General features: G+C 31.5%; 1 protein-coding gene across 1 annotated transcript in view; it reads left to right on the top strand.

The window, feature by feature from the left end:
- The window catches only part of sprt (PDZ domain-containing protein sprite), a 156,484-nt gene that overhangs the window by 96,559 nt on the left and 40,211 nt on the right, over nucleotides 1-19,714 (top strand). The window contains exon 5 of the mRNA XM_088234664.1: nucleotides 19,499-19,665. Within this exon, the coding sequence (XP_088090790.1) occupies nucleotides 19,499-19,665 (167 nt within the window). The remainder of the gene's footprint in view (nucleotides 1-19,498; nucleotides 19,666-19,714) is intronic.

Here is a 19,714-nt window from a genome sequence, read left to right as displayed (position 1 = left end):
TACAGAATGACAACCGTATTCAATAATGAAAAACCACCATGCTCTCAAATTTAATTAGTCTAGTCATTTTAATAGCTAGATCAAATGATGAGATATAAAATATTTAAACCATACAGATACGTTAAACTGCTATCCAACGATTTTATCTGTGAGTCCGCGTTCGAGTTATTTGGCAACATTTTTATTTACGGAAGTTCAACAAGGATTCATTAAATAAATATAATTGGTAAATGATCATTGGTATTGATAAATGCAAAATATACCTTTACTTGTGTACCTCTATCCTCCATTAAAGAACTCTACCATCTTTCATCTATATATAAAAGGCAATATTCGTATGTGTGTCCTCGATAGACTAAACTACTGGACCCATTTACATGCGGTTTTTTGCAAAATAATGAGCTTTGCGCTGAGTATTAATATCTTCAATTTAATAAGTAAAAAAATGTTAGGAGCGAAAATGTTTTATTCATCCATCACCAGGGTTGCATTCGATGAGAATGCATATTCTAAAAAATTGGAGGAATTTTATTTTTTTAGTTTACAAAAAAACATTGTGTATGTATGTTTACAACCAACATTCGTTTTTTGTGGATCCCAATCAGATTCCGTGTATTTTTTTTTTCGTTTTATTGGAATTTTAGTAATGCTAAAACAATATTAACTGACTTTTAATGCATTTGAAAAAAACCTTATTACCACATAAAGTACACCTCTATTGGTGAGAAGAGCAGAATTTGATATTGACAAAAAAAATGTTTATTTAAAAATTCAACCACAAACAAGTACCTAGGTACTTACTTAACAATGAAAAGTTACATTATCTCTTTCATGTTTATCCGAATGGTTTTTACACGCTTTCAGGACACAATTAGACATTTTGGTTAAGAATTAAATGGCAAACTCACGTCAAAACCTAGCTGGCGGTTAAAGAACGACTAACTGCGCGTTGGGTATGACTGAGCGTTTGGGCATGAGTTAAGTGTCATAATTTAGAGGGCTCATGGTGCGCTTTTGTGTATTAATAGGTCGATGGTTTTATTTAGGAACATTGAACCTGTTTCTGTGGTTACGTAAAAGCATTGTAAAGTAAAGTTTTGTAAACATACTTAATAATATTAGATCTCAAGAGGAATCGCGGTTTAATTTTTAAATCATACAAACGTATTCCCTTTATTTTAGCCCTGGATTATGGCACTAAAGCAGTGTTTTTTTTTATTAAAAATTATAGGTTATTTACCATTGGCATGTCCCTATCGCTTCGTTTTTTTTTTATGCATTGTTTTTTGTGCGAAATAAAACCATAAAAAAACCCGTAAAAATGCCCAGATTTATCAGATAACAAATTACAACAAGGATGGAGAATACCTTAAAGAAGGGAATATGGAAGTCTGGGCATTTACAGGGCTTATGATCTGTCTTTAGCTGGTTTAAGTGGCCACTTTACACACTGTGTAATATTCATCATTTTGCCTATATTTGAACATCCATATTTCTTCAATTCTTCAATTTGTTTGTTGAGTGTGTAAAGTGGTCACTTAAACCAGCCATTGACAGGTCGTAAGCCCTGTATATACCTAGTTTTCCATATTCCCTTCTTTAAGGTATTCTTCATCCCTGTTGTAATTTGTTAATCGTAATGACTGCCGAAGGGGTGAAATCCAGTATTTTGTCTGCAAACATTTGGACAAATTTAAATATTGTAAATAGGAAAACTATTTAAGAACACAAGACGTACTTTCGATTGTGTTTATATAATATATATACAAGAATGTACTCAAATCTAACACTAGCAAAGCATTGCCGTGTTCAGCTTGTAAATTATAAAAGATAAGTAGAAAGTTTTATCAAATAGATCGAAACAAAATAATATGAGTAGTGAGAGATGAATAATACATTTGAGTTCAGAAACACAGCAACAGTTTTTTTTATAATCATGATAAATATCAATAATTTAAAAAAAAATATTATTACATACTTAAAGTTCTCCAAAGGGTGTTAAAATATGCCATATTGTTTGTGAGTTTGAGTTTGGCATATTTCAGTATTTGTACATATACATACCTATACACAAGAAGAAATAACTCAGCGCAGTTTTTCAAGCGAGACGGGCAAGTCCAAGGACACTGATACTGAAGTGCTTTGTGTCCTTGCTCTTTACATGTATTTATTACGAACACTTAATTATTTTTGTACATTTTATAATCATACCATATGAAAAAAAAATATTTAAAAATTCAGTTTTATCTCAGGACGGAAACCTGTCTTAAGGAGGACTGTGTTCAAAAATTATTAGATCAAATAGATTATTTTATTTTGTTCTATCCTTATTTTCTTCATCCAAATATTGATTTATTTTTTGATATATTGTTTGTGATCAATTAACTTAATTTTATGGGGAAGCATATTAAGCAATTTGGCGGAAAAAGAATCCTTGCACCTTTGACCAAAAGTTGTGTTTATATGACACCGTTACACACACATAACCAATTTTTTTTATAAAATTCATTATTTAAAATTGAATTTACATTGTTCACGTGTAGATCAAATTTTGATTTCTTTTTTGCTATTTTTTTACTTTTTACTAAGCAATTTGCCAGAGAACGAATCCTTACACCTTTGATCAAATGTGGGTATCCTGGCAAAAAGCTTTAACTTTCAAATCCTTTTTTTAGAAATCAAGCATTTAAGTTTTGTTCCAATTTAACTCTTTTATATCTCATTTAATATGTAATTATAAGTAAGATGTTAAGTGCTTATTTAAGAACATTTTTTTTTTATTTTCCGTTTCTTAATTTTATATTCAGTAAATATGAGGTTATTTAAAGCTTTAAGCCTGAATACAATACCCGGTATACGACTTAACCTTAAATTTAATTTGAAAACTACAGATATATGAAATTTAATATGACGTGAATTTTGCCGGTTTGTAGTGCGTTAAAAACTTTACAAAACTACATCAGCAAGTCAAATTCGCATATTTTCGAGTTAAAGTTTTTTGCCATTATGACACACAACCCATGTCCAACGCAAATTTAGTCATTTTTTAATCGCCAGTCGTGTTTTGACGTGTGCTTGACATTTAATTCGAAAAAAAAAGTAAATTTCCTGATTGTGTCGTGAAAGTGTGTAAAAACTGTTCGAATAAAAGGAAAAAGACTTTTCATTCACCAGTAGGTACTTGTTTATGATTGAATTCCAACATCTAGTGACTTTTATTAGTACTTTTTCGCTGCTAGTAAGCCCCGTGAAAACACGGGACCGGGACACAACGCGTGATTATTATAATCACGTGTTAACACGGCTCCGGGATGCAAAACACAAAAAAGGAGTGAGACCCTGTATATGTGCGAAAATTGCAATGAAGCTCTCCATAAAGGTCAATGTTGGCAAACTATCATACGAAAATTACCTATTAAATTATTTTAAATAAAAATATGTTTTAATTTATTCAACCCAGTAATTTATTAATTATGAAACTTTAAGAAACCCTTTACAAAGCATGAAATTCCACAAAAATGGGCCGGGCACAGGGTAAATTCTATGTGTAAACTTTAAATGAGAACTTGTCAGCCTCGCGGTGCAATGGTCAGCGCGTTTGCCTACTATACAAGAGGTCTCGGCCTCGATTCCCGACACGGTTGAGATGAAATATTTATTTCGAAAAGTGTTTTAACACTAGAATATTTCATAGTCTCTAGACTGGTACCTGAACCGTAAGACTGATCATCTTACCTTCATGTTACAAAAATGATCAAGTGTACCAATGCAGTGCCCTATGCACCATTAAGTGCGGAAAGTGCGGATGATGATGTCGATGACTTTAAATGACGTCAAAAGTTCTTCTAAAGCAATTTATGATAGATTTTTGGGAAGCCAACTCACCAATCAGGACAATTCACCGAAGACAACTAGTGACGTCGCGCGCGCAGGAAAAAAATACAAAACATTGCGAAATTGTAGCGGTGATAATACAATACAATTTTGTTACTTAGTTTGAAATATTTGAAAAACCTCTAAACTTCCTTATTTGATATCTCATATTTAGTATTACGATATTTTTCATCTGATGTTTTTAGTTTTTATTTGTGTTAGCACGTGTTTTCTTTTGAAACTGTTATTGCTTTACTTCGATATTGAAGAACGTAATAACCTCATTAATAACCTGACGCAAGGGGGTTTCATTGATCTTCAAGAAACTGGTTTTTTTATGAGCAAGTTTGGTTGTAAACTGTAAACATATCGTCACGTAGACATTATAATACTACAAACTTTTTTATATATTTCGTTTATGATCGATTGTAAATAGCATGTAGAGATAATTACTATATATATATATATATATATATAGCGGCCTCCGTGGTGTAGTGGTCAAGACGCTTGACTCACGCACGGAAGGTTCCGGGTTCGGTTCCCGGCGAGAACACAAAAATTAAAATGGGATTTTTCTCAAGCCTGTGTTTTCTGTGATGTAATTCACCTCTGTAATTAGGCCTTCTGGCCTGTTGTGGTGCAAAAATAAAATAAAATAAAATAAAATAAAATAAAATAAAATAAAATAAAATAAAATAAAATAAAATAAAATAAAATAAAATATAATAAAATAAAATAAAATAAAATAAAATAAAATACAATAAAATAAAATAAAATAAAATAAAATAAAATAAAATAAAATAAAATAAAATAAAAAAAATAAAATAAAATAAAATAAAATAAAATAAAATAAAATAAAATAAAATAAAATAAAATAAAGTAAAACAAAATTTTATTTAATTAAATTTAATTAAAATAAGTTTAATTTAATTTAATTAAATTAAATAAATAAAGCATATATACCAGCAGACCCGACAGACCGTCCTGCCCAAACGTCGGCTTGCCTGCTATTGCCTTGGAAAAAGACTTTTCATTTATAAGAAGGTACCTAGGTTCTTGTTTATGGTTGAATTCCAAAACAGAAAATAATTCATTTTCAAATATAGAATTCTTTTAGCAAATGTTCGGCTCGGCTTTTCTCACCAACAGGGGTGCACTTTATTCATGAATGCGATTTACAAAAATGTATTCAATGTCAGCTAATATTATTTTAGTATTACCAAAAATCCAGTAAAAAGAAATAAATGGGAAGAAATTAAAATGAATGTATGGAAAGAATCGGATTGGGATCCATAAAAAGCGAATGTTGTTTGTAAACATTGAAAAACAAACTTTTTTTAAACACAAAAAAAAAACAACATACTTCCATTTTTTTGTACATGCATTGTTGTCGAATGCAACCCTGGTAGGTCGATGAAAAAAAGATTTAGGCTTCTAACTTTTTTTTCACAGATTCAATTGAAAATTTTAATTACGATTTAATATACGAACACGCACAGCGCAAAGATCTACATTTCGCTGAAGACCGCACGTAAATCGGTTAAGCAGTTTAGGAAAAGTTCAGTGACATCACACGCACAGAGGAATTATATGTATATATATATATATATATATATATATATATATACATAAAGATGCATATATATATATATATAGGGCTTACTTAATAACCTGGTATAAAGTTATATATAACTTACGAAGAGACGTGTACATCCCGAAACCGTTAGACGTAGAAAAGTCTTACTATTTACAAATATTTACTAACTCTTAATCTTATAGTCTTAAATACAGATATAATGTTAATTTAAAAAATGTACTTGCAAGACAATACGATCTTATTTTTCAGATTAATGTGTTTTTGTGATTAGTAATTGAAAGGTTTTGTATTTTCCATATTCTACAATATTGTGTTCAAAGTAATCCGAACGTTTTGTTAATTTTTAATATGTAATGTTTTTTGCAGTTAATGATAAAATATTCCAATTTCAGTTATGCATGTTTTGCTTAACTAGAATGGTTTCAAACTCTCGGATCTTAGGTTGGCTGCCGAGCTAAGTATTTCTTGCGTTTAATTCTTATCAACCGCAGTTGAATAATGTTTACAATTTACAACAAACCCCGGTTTTCCTATGCTCTGGCTAATGTTTTTGAATCCGCGTGATGTAAGATATAATATGTAATTATTTCTGATCTCGGAATCTGGAGGCGGTCCCGGGGGGCGTATGAAGGCATTCCTCTAGTCAACCGACATCAGAAATACATCCACACCTTCACTTTGTAAATATAAATAGCTAGGGCTTGTTCGAACGAATTATTCACAACGCAAAGTCAACTAAAATAACAATAAACGCAAAGAATTAAGAATAGTCCAGAAACCGCATACGACCATCAAACAGAAGGCGACTCAACTACTCATAAATGAGTAGGTTTACGTTTTGACCCATTGGTTTCTTTGTAGACGTCGCTCAGTACGCAACTCCTGATTTGAATTCAACTATGCCGTGTTGTGTTCTTTTAAAGTGTAGAAATACTGCTAGGATCTTAAAGAAACAGAATGCAATCACATTTCATGTGTTATTAGAAAATGAATGTGTATATAACAAATGCATTACTTAAAAACAGAATTATTTTTCCACCTGTCAGACTGTCGAAGAAATAAAATAGAAATTTCGTTAGTGTTGCCAGGGAAGTAAATTTTTTTACCCTACTTTGCTCATCTAATGAGAGAATTAATGGAAATTGGATCTCGGATTAAACAACTCTGTGGTGGACATTTGACCGACATTATCTTCTAAACATCAAATATTATTTAAACTTATATAAAAATATCCGTTTTATGTAAAATAAATTTTGTTTTATATTTTAAGTTAAAAGTTCATTAATTCAATTACTCTTATTAAATGACCTTTTACGTATCTACTATTTTGTGTCAATCAATATTTCCACGTGCACAAAAAAATTTTAGAGAAATTAACAGATTGCTTTTTTTTACCTTACATTTGTGTTATGATTTTTTTTCCCATCCAGCAACATTACGCTGCGACCTCACGAATGCGCGCGGCTAAAGTAAGGCATAGTTGGGGAATTGTTGGACACAGTCCGATGTATTCAAATATAATTCTACGCTCCTTCTGGACTATTCTTAGTTCTTTGAATAAACTATTAGTTTCATATTCGAATTTTCATGCTCAGACGAGCTAATAAGTACCTATTGTAAATTAATAAGCTTATCTTACCTTCGATATTTGAATATGTTGGGTTAAGGTGATCGTTCTTACACCCAAGGTGCCAGTCGAGAAACAATGAATCGTTGCTGTGTAAAACCAACTACAAAACCAATATTTTATGTCCTTCCTATCAAGAATCGAACCCAGCACTTTAAGCATAGTAGGCGCAGACACTATTCGAAGAATTTAACTTATTATTTTTTCAGGATTTTCCCCGAGATTACTCCATCGAGTCAAAAACACTCCAGGATTATAATTCTGTTTCACACGCCGATAAATATTTTTCATCCAGTTCAATACAGATTTCTAAATTCGTATCTACTAATATTTAAGTGCGAAAATTTATCTTCTTTTATTTTTTATTTTTTATTTTGCTCTATTTATTAATCAAGTTAATTTTAATATCCACCTGTGTGTGAACGGTTTTTGAGCGTAAATAAATAATAATAAGGCATTTTTATTATTATTTATTTATGCACTTATTCAGTCTATTTAGTAACAATAAAATACATTTCTTTTATATACAGGTAAAATAAAATAAAATACAACAAGAAAAGTTAAAGCTATGACAATGAAAAAAATAACGACCTCGAACACAGATCGGGGGTCTTATGCTGGAAAGACATGACATTTTGTCACTCACTCGACAATAGTCATCTCGATTGGCTTGTCAATTTGCTATTCTTAAAAAATTGTTCACAATATGGAGCGAATGAAAAAGTGGCAACCCTAACAAATACATATTTATCTATGGCTTTCGTGTGCCTTTTAAAATTGAATTTTATTCCGCTATATATTGTTTCTCCTTAAGGTATTTGTGTGTGTCATACTTTTGCGATAAAAGAAAATGTTTTACTGAGGTACAGCAACATTTGAAATCATCGTGGGATCGATATAACACACATTAACATGTTATAAAAAATATGTAATACCTATTCGTTTAAAGGATTTTAAAACATTATTATTTATTTGATATACACGTATTATCCTAAATTTGTGTTTTGACATCGACAAATGATAGTACAATTTTATAATTGTGTTTTATTTCGGAAGTGATTAGAAATATATATAGATACGTATATTATTTGCACATTTCTCGATACACAAACATCATAACATTCACCACTGCTGTTAATTTTAAATTATGTTAAATAAAGTTTAAATACTTTTTCACAGTAGTAGCTGCTCGATTGTGGAATAATCTACCCACTGATGTCAGAGACGCCCCTTCTTTATTTACATTTAAGTCAAAATTGGAATGTCACTTTCTAAATATTTAAGTTGTTCCTCTATCCTTCTTCTTTCCTGTTCCCCTCTCCTCTCTTCATAGTATAGTGTTAAATTGTTTACGTATTTTTATTTTCTTAATCTTTGTTTTTTAATTTTTGTATAAAATTGTAAGATTACGAATGCTTATGAACTTGTAATTTTCTTAAACTGAACGGTTTGGGTAGGTAGGAAGAAATTGCCTTAAGGTAATATGCCCGCCCTTTTTTGTATATAAAATGTTAAAATAAATAATTTAAAAAAAACTCCTCATTCAAAGATGAATGGCGAGCGTTTTATACTAAGAAAGTTTTATAGTCGAAGGTACGATGATGCATTCGATTGTTAATGTCGAGTGCATTGGAGAACTTGAGATGAATTCGATTGGTTTTTGATCAACTTCTCTCGCATGGGTGGTTCAAGAATACTGTCCCTCGTCAATCCACATAAGTCACATGCGATTCTTAAGCATAAGGCTCCAGGTCTATTTTAGTGATTTGACAAAGACTAGAGGAAATAAGTGCATAGTAAACAAAAAAAAGTAGTTTACACCCAATCATCGATTAATTTGTTATATTTATCATACATTTTGATTTATAAATATGTATCTTTATTTACTAAACTGTGTAATTTTATGGAAAAAATATGTTTTGTTTACTAGTAATTTGTACTGTGTCATTGTCGATGTCGGCAGTAGACACAATCCGTGTCATATTTGTAGTGCATAGTCCCGATAACCATGCTTAATTTCAGCCCATCGTCTTTGTTTTTGTTATTTGGGCGTTTGTGATATGTCTATATTTGAAAATATGTCCTGTGTCTATAAAGTGTTCCGCTACTGCAGATTTTTCTATCGCTTTTGCAGATTTACTGTAGATTACTAGTATATAAACACATTTTTTTCTACAAAAACAAACAGTTTACCCTAAAGTCCTGCAATGGTAGCCAAAACATCGGAACGAATCCAACATACACGGGATCACCCAAAAAAGATACACATTGATAACAGTTACCGTGAAAACCTACGCACCTATTCAATTTATAAATTAACTGTTTAAATGTAATTTACCTGTTTTTTCTCTATGATTCTTATTTGTTTATCTGCAATTTCCACACATGCAATTTTGCATGGAAATGAACAATCTTCACCTTATATAATAAAGTATTAAATGGCAAAATAAATTAATGTTTTGCTAATAGTGGAATCAGATGAGAGGCGTTCGGAAATGGTGTAACCTATGATTACAGCAAATCATTTATAATAATTTACAATGCATGCAATATGCAATAATAAGTTGTTACAAAATACTTACGTACGAATCTGAAATATTTTTCATTGATATTCAGTGTGGGAAGATCTTATTCAATGCAAACCTTTTTAGCAAACTATAGAAACTAGCATTAATTTTACAAGTCCTTGAAATTAGGAAGTAAACAGATTTATGTAAGTTAACAAACGTTCCACTACTAACCTCAAGCGTTCAAGTTAGTATTGAGTGCTGAAAGTACAAACATAGATAACATTTTTTATTGAATAAGTAATACTACTACCCCTATCACGCCATTTCTAACTTAGGTAGGCAGAGAGGATGGACCGCCACACACGTCTATTCTCAATTTTCCCACTTTATTTTTTTTTTAACCATTTTATCTGGTTTTGTTGCGTTTTTCTTTTTTATCTTCTTAATAATATTTTTAATTTTTCAAAGCATCAAAAACAAAATAATATATGTTCATTATTTTATATGTATACATTATTATGGCAGTACTCTTTTATTTTATTCTTAATTAAAACTAATGTCTCGATAATACCCGATGATAAACTATAATTTAATATATTATTGTTATCAAAAACATTTTTCACTTTGTGGTATGACATTTTACACTTATTTGTTTATAAATTTGTATAAACCACTTAATTTATTTTTTATTTTTAATTACACTTCGACCGGTTTCGAGGTTACTACCTCATCGTCAGGAATTTAACTAACTTATAATTACACGCGTTGCTCGAAACCGGTCGAAGTGTAATTAAAAAATATATAAAAAAATTAAGTTGTTTATACAAATTTATAAACAAATAAGTTTATAATTTAATAGTTTATCGGGACAAAATATGTTTCAATACTTTGTTTTATTCTTATAATGTATTAATATTGTAATAATGTGTATATTTTATTGAATAAAGACCATATAAAAAAATATTAAAAATTCATATTCCTAGCGTTTTCCACATTTATTCACCTTGTCATACATGCCCTTCGGTTCTGACTGCTTTTGGCAGGACCAGACTAAAGATTTTGGTTTATCTGATTATGCCATGTCTTCTTTGGACGTCCTTGTCCCACGTTACCGTTCATTCTTGATATATATTAGTTTTACCATTCTTTCGTCATCCATACGTTCTACATGACCAAACCATCCCAGATACCCTTTTTCAATCTTATAAATTATACCTGACTCAGATTTACATTCTCGCCTGATTTTATCATTCGCAACCCTGTCTTGCATTGATTTTCCACACATTTGTCTAATAAATTATCGTTTAATTAGTAATAGTTAACTTTAGAAGAAGCAATCCTGGCCACGATTACAAACGCTATGTTCATCGGTTCATATCGAGACGGTATAAAGTAAAATCGGTATTTATCTACGAAAATATGCATACTTGGATGTTCTCTTAAGTGTTTTCGTCAGTAACCTTTCATTGAACAAGTAAAGAAAAAAAGTGAAAAAATATCCTGTTGATGATTACAAAAAATTGAAGATAAATGTTAAGTTTTTTGTGTAAAATGTTTATTTTTTCTTAAAAGCTCAATTATCTGAATCTGTCTCAGCTTCTTGAACGTTACGAGACGTAATTATTATATTCGTTATTTTTGTTTAATTTTTGTTCAATTATTTTATTTTGAGTGTGTCCAAATGTTTGTAGATAAGGCTAAATTCCATTCCCTAAAAAGTTATCAAGATTGTCATTTATAGCAGATAGGAAAAATATTTTGTTTGATGTAACACGGGCAGTTTTTAATGTAACACGGTGTGTGATGTAGTCACTCAAACCAGCTAATGACAGTTCATAAGCCCTGTACAATATACATGCCTTAACTTCCGTATTTACTTCTCAAAAATATTTCGAATGGCCACTTTACACACTGTATAACAATAACTATTCTGCATATGTTTGAACACCCACATTTTCTCTACTTTCTTATCTGTTGGCTTTCGTGAAATAAGCTTAAATCTGATGTCCGAAATTCGAGCCCTACCCTACCCCCTTTGATTCCATTTTCTAATAGTGAGTTGACAACTCATTAAAAATGGCACTCGAAATTTAAATATTTGGGTAAATTACGCAAATATAAAGTGAAACGCAGAAATGCGATCTCTCAGGGGAATGTGTGGGGAAAACTATGTACGACAGACGCACAAATGTTGAGATCCATACATTATGTAAGGCGAAGATAAGCATTATCGACAAAATCAAGAAAGGAGCTCTGCGTTGGTTTGGATTTGTATAGTGAATGGACAGCGAAAGAACGGCCAAAAATATTTACAGTGCGAATGTTGATGGATTCAGAAATGGAGGAAGATCGAAAAAGACATGCCATGACCAAATCCAACAAATACTTGAAAATGGAGATGTCAAAAGTCGAAATAATCGGCGCGCATGAATGAGAAGATGTATGAATGTCGAGGAAGCAAGATATGTATGCAAAAATAGAGCGATGTGGCGTTTATCCTCTCTGCCTTACGGGGAAACGAAGTGATGGTTTGTTTGTAAGAAAAAGAGCTAAAACCATTATTAATGGGAGTGAGATTTATCTAATTAAATTATTTGACTTACTAGGCAACGCCTGAAAATATTTTTTACACTTCTTTGTACACCTGTTAGTTTAACCAACAATAATTTTTGGATGTCCGAATATTTTAAGATTAGACTGAATTTTAATCCCCAGGGGTGCTATTCTGAATCTTCTCTAGAGCCTAGAGAGAAGTTAATTTGGGGATTTTTATTTTTTATATGCAACTATTTTTGCCAATTATAATATGGCCATACTAATGATTAAACGTCAATAACGTATAAAACTGTTTAAAAACGTAAAACTAATAAGGCTTGGTCAAATCAACCTAATTGTTTTGGGTAAATAACGCTCTAAATTAAAATCATCATGTTCGGATTTACATGTTCTTATTTATTTGACGTTTGATCATTAGTGTGGCCATATATGAAACAAAGTATGAAAAAAAATATCTTCAAATTAACCACTCTCTAGGGGGTAAAGAAGATTCGTAATAGCACCCAGGGAGTTATAAAGATTTAAATTTCTTGCTACGGAGGGAAGACAGTTTGTTGAACACAATGTTAATTACTTTGCATCATTAACTCCAAATCATACCATCCCACTTGATAAAAAATCACGCATAAAGATGTTCAAATTTTATTGAATTTTCCTTTTCCGTTTGGTATTAATTATGCAAGTGTAATTTGAATAATTTATTTCCTTCAACCAAATAGTGATAAGTACCTATTTAATATATTGTAAATAGTTAAACATAACACCCAGACAGTGTTTCTTAATAATTATATACATATTTACAAATATATAGACAAGGTTATCACTTAAATCGACACACCCACGAATATATTGAAATAACAGTACGAAAGAAAAATACTTTTAAATGAAGTATGAACATAAGTCGGTGCTTGCACTAATATTAAAGTGAAATTTAAAAAATAAATGCATAATCATGTATATTGTATATATTTTCATACTATTATTTATGTGTATAGTCCATATGTATGTATATATTTATGTGTGTGTTTGTATATATATGTACCAGAAAATTAATTTAGTTTGGAAGAATTCCTTAATTCTCGAATCTGTTTATTATAAATTATTAGTTACGTATGTATAAATGTACATATTATGTGTGTGTATGTACATGTATAGGGGAGGGCGGAGCATGATGGGGCCTTTAAGGTAATACGTCAATAAAACGCGTTTCTTTTTTTAAATCCTTTTAAAAAAGTTTATTTTTATAAACTTTGATCTTTAATTTAACAAACGTGTTACAAAAAAACTAAAAATAAGCTTAAAAAACTAGTGAAATAAATAAATTAAAAACAGTCGTAATTATCCCGTCTTGCCCCACTGGTGAGGAAAGATGGGGTACCGCCTACTGCGGTTCGCAACTAGGAGAGACAAGGATGGTGTCTTGGTTTTTTCGTCTACTCCAGCGCATGAACAGTGTGCCCAGCTCTGGCACATTTGACACGCTATCCAGCCTTTATTTGACTCAACGTATGACCCTCTACAAAACAGGCAATCTGTATCATCTTCATCATTTATGGAAGAAGAGTTACGTCTTGATCGTTTCGATGGCTACTTCATTTTCTTTAAAAACTGTATGTTTAGGACCCAAAAGAACCTTCACCTTATCTATCCTGTTATTATTTTGCCTGGCCAACATAACTTTTCGCTCCAAAGTAGTTTCAGGAATTGAATAAAATCTTGCAGCTAGTTTATATCCTTTTCTCTCTTCTAAAATGTCTTCTTTATCTCGATTCATGCATTCCTTTGACCAACTCCCCCTCTTGGTCTTTCAAACGTAGTTTCAGACCATATTCTGCTTACACAAAGAAAATAAAAACTGCTACTACATTGTGTTCAAGCAACGAGGTAAGATGGGGTACCGATACCCTGTCTTGCCCCTTTTACTATGCTTGTTAACAACGCTTATTTTTTACGAAATACAATTTCTCTGGAAATAATTGATGAACTTACTGTAAATTACAATACTTTGAGCTTGTAAAGTGACCATCAGCCAGTTCAAATCACGATATGCTTCTTTTAATGTCACAAGCAGCAAAACTCGATAAAATATCATAAAATTTGCGAAAAACACGTTTCGTATCGCTGCGTATCGGAGCGTGCATACATGTCCGCTGCAATTGCATCATTGGTGGGGGGTCTAAAAAGAGCATCAAATGGCGTTATGTGCTCGGAGCTACTTGGCAGATTTCGGCTTTTATCGCAGGGCCCCATCTTGCCCCACTACCCCATCATGCCCCACCTTCCCCTACGTATATAAATCCCGCAACATTTCTACGTTCTTTCAACGAATCGACTAGACTACGTCAATAGGAAGGGAATAAGTTTTCATAGTTTTAAAATATGAATATCTAGTTATTCTTACCCATACACCAGATGAAGACTAGCTATTTAATTATTTTATAAATTTTGTTATTATTGTTAACTTTCAATGGACTATCAATTAAACTTTTTTTCACAATAGTAGAAATATGACGCCCTTCGTATATTTGCACATTTGCTCTACGCTTATTCCTGCTTCCATAGCACATTTTTAAGATACCAACTCTTATTATAACTAGAACCAAAAAAAAAATAACATTGTTCGATTAAGTGTTATTTTCTTATTTTCTGCTGTTTATTCTGTTTATGTACCTACATAATCGTAAAAAAAAATATTATTTACTTGTATAAATACTACACATTTACTAACCAACATTTTTTATAGATATACGTAATGTATGTATACGTCACCATGCTAGGACATCCTAACATTGAACATTCATATTTTTTCCTTCTTTATAGTAATGGCCCTTTGTCCGGTCTGCTCGCTTGCCATTCCTTCATTCTTGGACCACTTTACCAAGATTATTAAATTACGTCTGCAATTTACTGGTTAATGAGGGTTGAATGTCGAATTCCGCCCCGGGATTTACATCCCTGGTTTATGCGTGTCGAACAAAACCACGACTTCGCCAACCCCTTCGAGTATTATTAAATTATACGCCCATTATTTACAAACGAATTCATAGACAAAGAAAACCGAATGATCATATTTTAAGAGCCTGTTGTTTATGTTTTGCGTGGCAAAATTATTATTCTTGTCAGTTTATTGCCAAAGGCATGCGTGCATGTAATTTAAAACGAAAAAACAACAAAACCTTTTTGTATAATTGGCGTTTTTTTCTTGCTGTTCTTCTTGTAGACAAGATTTTTAATATTCATTCAAATAATTAACATAATGTTGTATTTCAAAATATATGTATTAGGTATTAACCACAGATATATTAGTGTATTATCTATTCAGTGGTATTAACATAAGTTGTATCCGTTTTTTTCCAATTTTAAAAATAAGCGCCAATAGTTAAACAAAATGGTAAAAGTCATACGTCATTCGGAAGAAAATTTTCTTTTCTACGAGACGTTGTATTTGCTTTTACGTTACATGTATATTTTTTTTTATTACGACCACTTTAAATAGTATATCAAGTAAACGGCAGTGGCGAGCCGTGGTTTATTTTATAGGTAATCTACCAAAAATGCTTATTAATTTGTACCTACAAAAAAGTGACTATTTTTTCTGTGGTTCGGTGAAAATTAACTCAAACAGCAATTTTTATGAACCACGCAATATACGTAGCTTTATTTTAGACTATTTTTATACAATACTTGTAAAAAAGTTTATTAACAAATACCACAATGACATTCAGCAGTAACTGTGAACACTAAGCATTGGCTGATTCTTTTTAAAATGAATAATGCCAAAAACGGCCACTGCGAACGCCATATGTCCTATGTGATACATAATATGTCAATGATATTCTATCAAAGAAAAATAGTCCTTCGTAATTGATGTTCGAAATACTAGTTTCCAAATAGAGAATATTCAAATAATATTTGTAATAATGGTAAGCTGTGCATAATCGCTTATGTTGACGATTCGCCCCTGGTAAAGCTGTTAAAGCCTGGTAATAGAGTAAAGCTGCCAAAGCTGTTTACGGTGAAGACTATGAATTATTGACTAATTTATTGTAAAATAATGAAGAAGACCTTCTTGGCTTTTTTGTTGTATTTTTTTTGTTGCGTCCTTTTGTTATCTTCATTTAGAATAAAACGGACAAAACTCATGTTACACCCGATTGAATACTTTTGTAATAGATTCTTTAAGCCGATGTAAATTTTGGGTGGAGATATTCAGAAGCAAATGTGACGCAAAGCATGTTTTTTTTTTCGAAAATAAAATTGTAATACTCACCACACCATACACATACAACTTGCATCTATCATGGTGCGGGTTTACCTACATAGATAGACGTAATAAAAAACTAACATTGGAAAATATACATAGTACGTTGTTCTGTAGGTACTATTAGGAATAATCATCATCGTCATCATTCATATGGTATTCACAAAAAACCTCCAGGCATCTTTGTCAGCTGCCAGCTCCTGTGCACCCTCCCAAGTCAGGTTCGCGTCCCGTAGTTCTGACATGAACTGCCGACGAACAGTCAGCACTTGATGTCCAGGATGTCGAGAACCTGGTGCCTTTTAAAGTAGGCAAGCGTAGTTAAGACTCTCAGGAGGCATCCGCATCACATGACCAGAAAACGAATGAACTAACATTTAGTTTTATTTGTTTTAACTGTTCAAAAATTTATCTTAAAAATAATTCTTCACAAAAATCACACATTTCCCTCTTTCCAATTGTTCCAAGAGGCTTATCTTTTAGAAATAAAACAAATATATTGTTTTCAATGTTTAAAATATATATTTAAGAACCAAAATGTATTTACAAGTAATTCGAATAGATCAAATAAAAGAAGGAATCGATGCTAGAAATACCACATTGTAACGAAATACCACGAGGCTAGCACAGAGACATACCTATTTTATAGGCCCAAAAATTCTTTTTTATAGATAATATTTTATTAATCCCAACTATCAAATTTTCCTTTTTTAAAACATGCACTATCCTGGATTCAAACTAAAGATATTAACTCTTTTTTTTCCATGATATATTTTGTTGGCCTTTATTAATAAAGGAATATTTTTATGTTTTTTATTTCCTTATTTAATTACTGGAAAATTAAAAAGTACCTTCTAATCTTTCACATAATATTTTCTTCTCTCTTTCTCATATAAAAATAGCTCATTTATATTTTTAAAAATATACAGGTGTTCTTTAAACCCTGTCACATCCAAAACCACGATGATCAGTATGGGCAAGAAGACATATAAGCATATTTTTAAAAATATTTAGACCAAAGAAAAAAAAAAAATATATTTAAAGAAACAAATGGTTTCTTACTTCTGCAGGGAAAAAGTGAGTGGAGCGCAGCGCAGTATCAGACTTCCCCCCTTTTCCCTATTCGTTTCACCCCTGCAGAAATAAACAACCATTTGCTTTTTTTGATATTTTATTTATTTAAATTTTATTCGTTCAAAAAAATTAATTAATGTGCCAATATGTCTTCTTGCCCATACTGATCATTGTGGTTTCGGATGTGACAGGGTTTAATGAACACCCTGTATAATACCTATCTATTTATTATAGGAGCAAAAAATTCATAAACATTTTACATATACCCACGAACAGGCCATGCCTTTTTTACTGTTCATTTATTTTATTTATTTTTACATAAACAGAATAAGTTGCCTTTAACATATATTGAACATAAATATGCATAACTGTAACAAGTAGGTAAATACACGTAAGCAACCAAAAATATAAAAATATATAACGAAAGAAATATGAAAAAGCAAAAAAGGAAACGTTATTAAATATGAAGAAAAGTTTAAGAATTTTATTGAGAGAGAAAAAAGAAATCAGACTCGTTATATAACTTTCAAGTCCAGAACCAAATATATCAGCCTAGTCCCCATACTGATTACCGTATATGTGGAGCCTAGGGATAGGCGAGTGCATGTGATAGTTAGTCCTTGCAAAATAGAGATCTGTGGCGGGTATGTCGACTAGGTACACGGAAACACACCAACTCCATCAAATCTGAACAGTCAATGAATGAATGATCACTTTATAAAGTAATATTAGGTCAGTTAGGATTCTTCTATCGGAAAGTTTTAAAAGATTTGCTGAAGATTACAATTGATTATAATCAAATAAAGCAGCTGGAATATGTAGTTCGAAATTAATATATTTTAGAAAATTCTTCTAGACGCGCTCGAGTGAATCAGAATGTATACTATAATAGGGCGACCAGACTGGAGATATATATTCTAAACGACTTCTAACCAGTTTATGTATTCCATTGCTATGTAATTATCCTTCATTTTTTGAATACTCTGTTTTACCTCTTATGTATATATATTTTTTTTAAACTGAAAAAATATAATAATAAATAAAAAAAATAAAAAAATTAAAGACATTTATTTAAAAACGTATTAATACATTTTCCTCATCCTCCGCAAGTAGTTAATTTACTTCGCTTAACCAAATATTGTTCCCATACTTATCGCATAGCTTATACTTATTTTTTAACAAGACGAGTAGATTGTATCAACCTCTTTCATCATTGAGATATCATCTCACGTAATACGAAGCCGGTGTAAATTCATTGTTAGCTTGTAAGATATATCTATCTATATCTATTCGAAAATATACACAGACCATAGACGCGATTACAAATTACGCGCCATTTTTTTAATATTCTCGTTGGATCCAACAAAAGCGATGGGCAACAAAGAGACACTTGTACATTTCCTTCGACATCATCGTTGGTTCTACTCAAGTTCCCGGGTTCGATTCCTGGGAAGGTCGTCCTGAAATATTTATTAAAAGATCGTTTGACAATGCAACGTGGAATCAGAGCCGGGACCTCACGCGAGGTAGGCGAACGCGTTAACCACTACTGTACGAAGGAGATATTTCCGCACTTGATTTTCTGTTACGGAATTTTATCTAAGAGTAGCTATTGAGTAAAAAACACTCGTCCAGGGTTCTAGTTATATTTACTCACATAACTGTATTTTACGAATTTATACAAAAGGAAAAAATAACAAGTGACGTGTAGCAACCTTACAGAAGAGCTAATTAAGTTTTTTTGTTTTTTTATATAAAAAAAATATAGATACGTGTTATTTTGGCGTAATTCCTACATAATTTAAACAAAAAATTTAAATACGAGATTCTTTATTAATTCAAAAAAACTTTAATTGATGACTTTTTCCTTCCAACGTCGATATTATAATAGACTATAATAAATTTGGAACTGTCACGTTGATATTGAACTAAGTGAAAACAACTTTTATTGAATATTTATTAGGTATATTAAATAATTTGACGTCTTATTTTGTCAACAGATGGCCAGCATAGAAGTGTCGTTATCTATGACCCCCCGTCGGAGGAAAAGCAGTTTACTGGGGAGGGCGCCGCCCCTCCCGCCTCCCGTCCCCCAGCACGCCCCCCCGCACCAGGGACAGGACCCCGCGGACCCGCTCAGGGGGCACAAAGAGCACGCCATACAAAAGTAAGCAAGATGTACAATTTATTATTAGGTATATTATGAATTATCAAGA

This window comes from Micrasema longulum, unplaced genomic scaffold (assembly GCF_059751315.1).
Source record: "Micrasema longulum isolate JH-2025_06_02 unplaced genomic scaffold, ASM5975131v1 h1tg001265l, whole genome shotgun sequence".
Lineage (NCBI taxonomy): Eukaryota > Metazoa > Arthropoda > Insecta > Trichoptera > Brachycentridae > Micrasema > Micrasema longulum.
This window is presented reverse-complemented; position numbering and strand designations above follow the sequence as displayed.